Consider the following 9,530-nt stretch of genomic DNA (forward strand, 5'->3'; position numbering starts at 1 on the left):
GTACACAAATATCAACGATTCTTCTATTTTAATCATGTACAGTATCCTACATGTTATTTTAGTATTAAAGCATTCGTGATTTGGGACTAACCCTTTTTACAGACAAGAAATATTTTCTGACATTGCATTTGTCTGTTTTGTGCAAAATAGCATAGCAAATATAGAACAAAATGTATTTCATTGTTAAGCCAACCATTATTAAGGAGTCCACTGAATAATGGTTAATTATTATATAATTTTATATAATAATAATGGTAAAACCTAAATCCACATATATATTCATTTTAATCTTCCAACAAAGGTTTTTTTTGTGTGTATGTGTGCTTGAGTGTGTTTCCTTCTCCAGGCCTCTAGGCAGTCTACTATATTTTGGAATTAATTATGAATCAGCATCTTGATATGTCACTTCCGTGTCCTCTGTGGGACTGTGATCCCTCCTGGGTGAAAACTACTAGTGCTAAGTTGGAAACAGAGGTGGCGTCATGCTTAAAATATGCTGATTTGCTTTTTTCACGTAAAATAATGATGAAAGAAAGAAAGAAAGAAAGAAAGAAAGAAAGAAAGAAAGAAAGAAAGAAAGAAAGAAAGAAAGAAAGAAAGAAAGAAAGAAAGAAAGACAAATGAAAAAAGAAAAGGTTTGGAAAAGAAAGAAAGAAGTCTGTTTTTTTAGTACGATTCTATCAGTGCCTTAAGACAATTAAGACAATTCGTTAGCATACAAAATAATAACAGTGTAATTAGTTTACAGTAACATCAAATTGGAGTGAAACCATAAAGTTCCTTTAAAGCAGAAAATCGATGGGTGTCATAAATACATTATCTGGAGACTCGGTAAGATGATTATACACATATGACACCTCCGACTCTTTGTGGGATCATTATCTCTTTGAACGAAGCAGATTGAATGTTTTTGCTGCCTGACAGACCGAATGATTGAGTCACCTATTGGCTACAAATTAGCACTGTAGTTTTAATTAACATCTTAATATTTGGATTTGGAATATTTTTTATTTCTGCTTGGATCTCATTTTGAAAGTTTTGCTTTTAAGTTGAGTGTTGAAGCAGGAGTCATCATCCGAATTGTGGCACAGCAGAGTAAGATATGAGGGTATACATTGCTTACCCATTTCCAGTATTATATTTGTTCATACACAACAAAAAACACAATTTCAGGGCATAAGCAAAAGGTATGTCAGATACCAACCCTGCCATGACGATGACAAAGTCAAGCTGGTTCCATTTATCCCCGAGGTAACAGTTGGGGCCAAAAATTCCCAGGGCTACCATCTTGATAACCATCTCCACTGCAAAGAAAGCAAAGATGCAGTCGTCCAGCACCTGTGTTGACATCATAAAGAAAAAGAAAACACAGCATTAGATACAGACAACAGAAACTGAAATTGACCTATTACAAACACCATTAGGTCAAGTCTTCCGATCAATACAGAGACATAGCATGGAAGAGATGGCTGAAAAAGAAAAACACTTGTATCTGTTACTGTCATCCTATCAGGGGAGGGTTTTGGCTCGGCATGGTTGTGTTTCAGTGAGTTATATGTTTTCAACAGCTAAAAAGAAAGTAAAAATAAAATCAGAATGTCTCAATTTGCCACGAACCACTGAGAGAAGGTATTGAAAACAATTGAGAACGAGAGAAGAGGGTAATTTATCATTTCATTAGCATTTATTATGAACTGATCAAGTGATGTAAGCAGATGTTATGAAATTGTAATTCTTTTTTTTTAAAGAACATAAGACATGTCAATAAAACATTCCTTGCTATTGCTACCATATGCCTGAAATTCTCTTGGCCTGGCCCTCATAGAGCTTCCATTACTGTAGTTATAGAATGTGGATGTCACCCTTGTGTTTTCATGGAGAAAAATCTAATGTAGCCCATACATAAAAATAGCATATGTCTTGACAGAGAGTGTAACTAACCTGGAGGATGCGACACCACTCCCCCTGGCAGGTAATGTCCTCACAGGGCTGAAACATCCCCAGAGTCACACAGTTTAACAGGATCACCAGCATGGACACGTGCTCAAACCATGTGCAGGAAGATGTTAAGGTCAAAACACATTGTACATCATTTAAATAACTGGCTTAAGACATGCAAGAAAAACCTTATGTGGTGATCCACATAAGGATGTCGGTGATCCTGCCAAAAAATAAATAAAAGAAAAGATATATGAGTAAAAAAATCACACTATCAATACACTGGAAACAGATGGTAGCAGGAACTATCACTGTGTGACTGTAATGCATCCAACAGCGGTTCAATAGTAGCCAAAGTGCCGCAAGTCTGATCAGAGGCTTTGCCCTTTTCACTGATAAAAATGTAAATGGATCCATTTCTGCTGCAGATTATGTTGGAGTGCTTGTTCAGTTCTTTTCACTTTATTCCCCATAAAGGCAGAGTGGAGATACTGGTTAAACAATAAAACAGAGAGAAATGTCGCTTTCTCTGGGACAGGAAAAAGTTTTTACATCAGCCAATGAAGCAATTCATGGGTAGATAAGTGCTAATGCATTTATATTCTGCCTTCTTAGGCAGGAAAACATTTATAGATTTTGGTTTGTGGTCTTTAACCACTAAAATGCAGATGCTGAGCCTCTGCCTTTGGCTAACCTAAATAAACTAAAGCATTATAATCATGGAAACGTGCATCTACAAGTGCAACTACCCTCATCGATTTGAGTGCAGCATTTGATAGACATTCCCATGTCATTTTGATCAACAGACTTGATTCCATTGGTATTTCAGATACATCCCTAGAGCGGTTCATCTCCTCACTCTTATCTGGTGTTCCCCAAGGCTCTATTCTTGGTTCACTTTTATTTCTCATTTGCGTCCTTCTCCTTGGCCATATATTACACATATATAGAATCCACCTCCAATTCTATGTGGATAATACCCAGCTATAGCTGTCCCCCAAATCCATGGTACATAAGATACTGATTCTCCCTCAACAAAATTAAACAGAAACAAAACTGAATTCCTCCTTAATGGCGTCAAATCCACCAAATCAAACAAAATAAAAATAAAAGCAGTTTCTTTATTTCGATTGACAACTCTATAACTACAAACTGCAACTTTTCACAAAACTCTTACAAATTTATCAGAGGCAGATAACATTTTTAAACAGCATCCGCTGTTACTGTATTTGGATTTGCTGTCTGAAGAACATGAAGAAATCTCTGAATCAAGAAACATCAATACAACTAGAAACCAGTCATTACATGATCAAAGTGGATGTTGTCTACAAGTTAGCAGTTATGCTAAAATTAATACTCTTATTTGCTAGCTGCCCATTAAGGAGTAATGTTAGGCATTAGGCAGTAATGTAATGTTAATGATAAAAGTGTCATATTATAAATACTCATATTTCCCTGGATATTTAAATTTTATTTCTAGCCATAATTTTCTTGCAAGATTATGTCATGGTGTTTCTTGTGCACGAGTTGACTTGTTGGTTGCACGTGATTCATGATAGTGCTATTGAAGCCAACTGCAATGTCTTCAGTGTAAATGCAAAAAACAAAGCTACAATTCAGTAACATCACGTTGTCTTGGTATGGGCTTGGATTTTTTTGTTTTCTGCAGTTTGGTCACCCGTTTCTCTGAAATGGAACAAAACTGAGCTTGTCACAAACCAGAACTGATGTCACAAAGCCAATTTTAAGTCTTAACTCAACTATACTGATATTACTGAAATTTACCTTTGACAGGAGTTAAATTATTGAGAAAGATTATAAATGAGGAAAACGTGGAACATTTTATGCCAACTACCTTTGAGGTCTGAGATATGCTTGGCTGTAATTACCCATTAAACTTAGCATTTCAAGATTACAAACCTTGTAATGACATTGTGTAATGACAATGACACAAAAAAAGCATGTATGAGTAATCTTTTATGTATTTCCTTCTTGTTGAGTCCATCTTTTATCCTCTTTGGCGAAACAGTGCAATTATCTATTTACACAAAGCAATAGGTTACAAAGGATGTGGATAAAACTTCTTTTTCTTGCTTCTCTTACACCTTTTTCTCCCTCTTTGTCATTGAACAAAAGGATTATTAGGGATGGCGTCTCATTTATTCAGCCATCACTGATGCCTGCTTGCATTGACACATATTGTCTGTGTATGCATTGGTTTAAGTTCATGAGCTGGGATGTCAATTTGAAAGGATCCTCAATTTTATTGATACATGTAGGATGAACCTAAAAAAACTGTCCAACAGTTTCAAACTCCTACCCCCCTCTCAATCTAGTGTGGTTCTCAATAGACCCTCAATTTGGTTCATGTGCAACAAATGGATTGTCATTGGTGAACAAAAAAACAGGAAGAAATCAGTGCAATTCAAAAAGATGCCTCATCATTGCTATAATAAAAAAACAACGTACCAAATAAATCAAACTGCACAAAAATAACAGGGGGTGAGATGGATGATTAAACAGATTAAATGGGTGAAAATGACAAGAACAAGAAAATAAAAACTGTTAAAAAAAATGTCTCAACTAGAAAAAAAAGGCACTGCTGCTGTTTTTTTAGTTCAGTTTTAGTTGGGTTCATGCCACAAATAAAGACAACCCAGCACTTTCTCGTGCACAAAAACACACAGACACACACTCACTGAGTCAGAGCTGCACTGTTCATAGTTTCAGAAGTATTTACAAGAGGATTACACATTTTTTTATGATTATACTTATACACCAACACAAGGGAAATGAAATAATCAAGATATGATTAAAGCGTAGACTTTCAGCTTTAATTTAAGAGCTTTCAAAACAATATGATCGTTATTATTTAGGATTTACAGTTATTTTAAGCCTAAAAAGTCCATCCTAGGGCGTCTCATAATTAAGGCTGGGTTAAAAATATTGATATAGCAATATTTTATCGATATACATGTGTAGGAACGATTACGATACATAAATCCAAGTATTGATTTAAAAAAAAAAATATTATTGTTTTTTTTAATCCCGATTTTTTTCCGTATTTTATCACCCAGTGCTCCTACCGACAGTAAGTCAGTCCTGAGTGTCGCTCCCTCTACCAACCCCGGGAGGCCCTACACTGAGCTCAAGTCTCCTCCTAACTTGAGGAGTGAGCAGGCCGCTTCTTTTCACCAGTGATTTGACCAGACCTAAAGTTTGTATCTGCTTTGTAGATTTATGTTGTTTTTTTGTTGGTTTGTTTTCCTGCACAATGACGGCCTCCTTCGCTTGCACTGAGATCTCCTTGGATTTATAAGTAGCTCAAACAGAAACAAACAGATAACTCAATACCTGATATCAACTCCAGACATTTTAACTGTTTCATTTGTCTCGAAATAACAAGGGAACGAACCACAACTGGGCTGTAAACTTCTTTTCAGTAAAGTCTCCAAATATCTTTAAGCCTCCTAAAACTGAAGTGCTTTGCTTCAAATGGCTGTAATTCCTCAATGGTAAATGCCATATTTTTGTAAAACCTCTAAAATGATGCTGAAAGTTGACACTATATTACATCTTCATTGTTTTACTGAATCATGACAAACCTCATAAAAGTTCTGTAATTTTCAAAATACCCCTTTGGACCTAACTGTACCAAGGTACTGATTTGATTGGAGTTAATTCAGAAACATGACTGAAAACCAAAAACACACAATAGTCCTACAAAAGCAAGCAAAATTGTCAAACCCAGTTTCAACTGGTATTCATCGACAGCATTTTTTTCTGTCCACTTGTGATGTCAGATAGATGCATCTGTGTGTGTCAGTGTAAGAAAAATCCTTTTACAGGGTTTTTGTAATTTGTAATAAAGATGGCACGGTAAACAAGTGATTAATATTTATACATAAGTGAATTTCTGCATTCAACGAATTTAGGCAAAGCTCTTAATTAGCTAATGGTGCTGCAGATGGAGTAGGGGGATATTTTCTGAAGTATCAATTATTAACAGCCCTGATAGATTTGGGACACTTGTGGACAGGGGAGAAGAACAGCAGAAATCCCATCATCATTTGGAAATGTACTATACAGCCCACACTCTTATTCGGCACAAAATCATTATTCCGCTCCCATCTGCACATCTAAAGGAGGATTTCCTGAGCCATTGCTGCCATTTCTCACCTCTGCTTTATTAGTCAAACCTGACAAATGCACGATAACACAACCAAAATACCACACATGTTTATACTCCCAAAAGACTAAAGATTTCTTTTAGCCACAGCGAGGCAATTTGAAAATGTGAATCCAGTTTTGAACACAAAAAGCACATGGAGTGCGTAGATGTTGAATATATTTTCTATCATGACTGAAGACGCATATAAAGATGTTAGGTTGAATTGGGGGTGGACTTACACACGTGGGATATACTATTTCATTATTAAGCCCATCGGAGTAACATTACAGCTGTTGTTTTGTATCTTGTGCATCTAGAAATATGTTAGATGATTATGTAACTCTAACATCAGAATAAACAACATTATCTTTTTCTCAGGGGAGCAGCAATGACATATTGTTGATACACTGGGTTAAGGTACAACATACTTCAGAAAGAGAGAGAGAGAGATAAAAAAAAAACATGTTTTCAAGCATGTAGAGAATGGCTGAGTCTGTAAGAATACAATGTTTATACACACACACACACTAGGGTTGCACGGTATACCGGTACCAGTATAGTACCGCGGTACTAGAGTTTTGAAAACGGTACTATACCAGCTTTTAAAAACAAACGGTACTTTTATATATTTTTTGTATGCAAACGAATTGGTAAATTGGAGCCTGTCTCTTTAAGCACGGCGAGGTCCGCGAGTGTGACGTAGTTGCAGAAGCAGAAGCAGAGCCACTCCCACTCGCATGTTTAGACGGAGGAAAAAAGAGAGAAACGAGAAGTCGCGTGTTAGACAGACAGAGCGGGTTGAAATAAAGTTGAAATAAATAGAGATGGCAGCTGCAGAAAAGCCCGTACTTGTGGACAAAATGGGGGCCCGAAGTACGGTGTGGAAATATTTCGGGTTCAAACCGAGCAATAAGGGCGAGCCACTGAACCAGATGCACCGCAGTGCAAGCGGTGCGACAAAGTGTGTCTCGCAAAAGGAGGCAACACTTCAAACTTGTCCAAACGTTTAAAGGACAACCACGCGGACTTGTAGCACGACTTCAGTCAAGAACGACAGCTGATAACTTTGTTCACGAGTTCACTGCACTGTCATGTCAATGAAAGAAGTACAGAGCCTCTCCCAGCCCAGTAGTAAACCTATAGGTTTACAGCAGCCTACATACAGAGTTAAAACATGTCCATGGTTAATAAATGCAATTTTTAAAATATTAAAAAAGTAAAATTACATTCTTAAAATATTTAAATACATTCCACAGACTAGTATATAACTTAAATATATTTTTATATATTTTAATATTATTTAATGTTTAATATATATTATAAACCATTAAGGCAATGAATTATTATCATATTGAAACACACTTTGGTAAAACATTCCATTAGCCCACAATATCTAAACCTATCCTACCTCTGTCTCAGAAAATTAGAATATTGTGATAAAGTTCATTTTCTGTAATGCAATTTAAAAAAAAAAAAAAAAAAATGTCTTACATTCTGGATTCATTACAAATCAACTGAAATATTTCAAGCCTTTTATTATTTTAATATTGCTGATTATAGCTTACAGTTTAAGATTAGATTTCCAGAATATATTTGAATTTTCTTATACCATGCCAATTATTTATTTTATTCATTGTTGTTATTGTTCCCAAAGTCTGCTTTAAAATAAAGGAAAATATTAACATTTGAGAGTGTTCCACCTTTTTACAAAAAGTATCGAAAAGTATCGAAAAGTATCGAAATAGATATTGGTATCGGTATCGAAACAGAAATTTGGTATCGTGACAACCCTAACACACACACACACACACACACACACACACACACACACACACACACACACACACACACACACACACACACACACACATCCATAATCAAAGTCAACCAACGACGTCTAGCATTTCTTCAAAGATGAAAGATTCTGTAATCTGCAAAACAGATATGAATATTCAGACAAGCTCTCTCCTTCTCTATCCTCGTGCTCTGCTTTATCTAATTCCTATTTAATCTCCCCGTCAACACCTCCTGAGCCCCCTTCTGTCTCCAGTTCAACACACACATGCATCCAAGCAAAGACACATGCGAGCACGATGTCTTCAAAGCAAAGTGGGGCTGACTAAGCTCAGAGCACATGAGTCGCAGTTAACACAAAACTTGTTTTTTTTTCCACAAACACATAGACTTCAGTACAGTAGTTATGTTTTCCTTGTGTTGCTGTTAGCATTAATAAATATGGCCTAACACACTGTTTCCCTTGTCAAGGTTAATTTAGGCCAAAGGAAACTGAGTAAATCAAAATTGGGATGGTGTCATGTCATGTCAGATGACACTGGACAGGCTCTAGGAACTGTTTATTTTTAATCTAACAGTGTGTGGCCACATTTGCGGTTTCACATTTGCGTCTAAACAGAGAAAACGGAGGAAAACGGAGATTTACGTCACATTATGCGACAGAAATGTCACCAGCAGCGTCATGAGTGCGACCTGTGTTTACAATTTGTTTGGCCACCGTCAATATTTTCTTTTATTTTACCTGTTTTAAATTCTCTCAGACTCTCGTTCCGTCTTGGAAGTAAAGCCTGAATTATGGTCCCGCGTTAAATCGACGCAGAGCCTACGGCGTAAGGTACGGTCATAGGCTGTTAGCCAGGGCTAACCGGAGGCTGCCCAACGTAACCAGGTACCACCTGGTGCAGTGGATGGATCCTCTGGTTGAGTCACCTTAGATCCAAAACCCTTCCAGCTGCTGCATGTCAGTTACCTGTGGGACTGCATTATTCAAGTAAAGTAGCCACCGCTGCAAACTAGGAACTACTACTATTGGACAGATTGAATGGGATATTAGAATGAATGTGAGATAGCATCATATGTTAGTTCGCCAAAAAAATGTAATCTAATTGTCTAACTTGCTATAATTAAAAGCACCAGCCATCTACCTTCCAGGTAAGTATCGTTGCAGATCCTCAACTGGCCACTAAAGGCTGGCTGCAAAAGTGAGTCAATCTCCATTGACTCCCATGTTAAAATGTCCAACTGACAGCAGACCAGAAATAAACATATTTATAGCCTAGTTCAAATAAAAAAAAACCTTTTGGTTTCAGTCGTTTGATTTCCCACCCATGACCATTCTGACAGGGGTGATTTTTTTTTTTTGTACAATGCCACGACAATTTATATAAAGCAATACATTTATTTCTAAAATGATTGATTGACAGTTGGCTCATCAATGACTAGCCATGATCACTTCCACATACTTAAATGTCATGGTAATGCACTCAACCAGACAGTTTTACAAACCCAACATCAGCTTAACGTGACAGTCATTTTTTATTTTAGAACCAATAACATATTAAATGGTATATTCTGCTATAAACATCTGCCAGTAGCTCTGGATATTTCGTTGGTGGGGATCCACTGA

At 36.6% G+C, this 9,530-nt stretch overlaps 1 protein-coding gene across 1 annotated transcript in view; it reads right to left on the reverse strand.

Annotated features, from left to right (window-relative positions):
• The window catches only part of cacna1ha (calcium channel, voltage-dependent, T type, alpha 1H subunit a), a 71,040-nt gene extending 68,982 nt beyond the window's left edge, over positions 1-2,058 (reverse strand). The window contains exons 1-2 of the mRNA XM_061712219.1: positions 1,942-2,058; positions 1,205-1,338 (exon numbers count right to left, since the gene is read on the reverse strand). Coding sequence (XP_061568203.1) covers positions 1,205-1,338; positions 1,942-2,034 — 227 coding nt within the window. The 5' untranslated portion in view covers positions 2,035-2,058. The remainder of the gene's footprint in view (positions 1-1,204; positions 1,339-1,941) is intronic.
• Positions 2,059-9,530: the final 7,472 nt, after the last annotated feature.

This window comes from Cololabis saira, chromosome 21 (assembly GCF_033807715.1).
Source record: "Cololabis saira isolate AMF1-May2022 chromosome 21, fColSai1.1, whole genome shotgun sequence".
In the NCBI taxonomy this organism is placed as follows: Eukaryota; Metazoa; Chordata; class Actinopteri; order Beloniformes; family Belonidae; genus Cololabis; species Cololabis saira.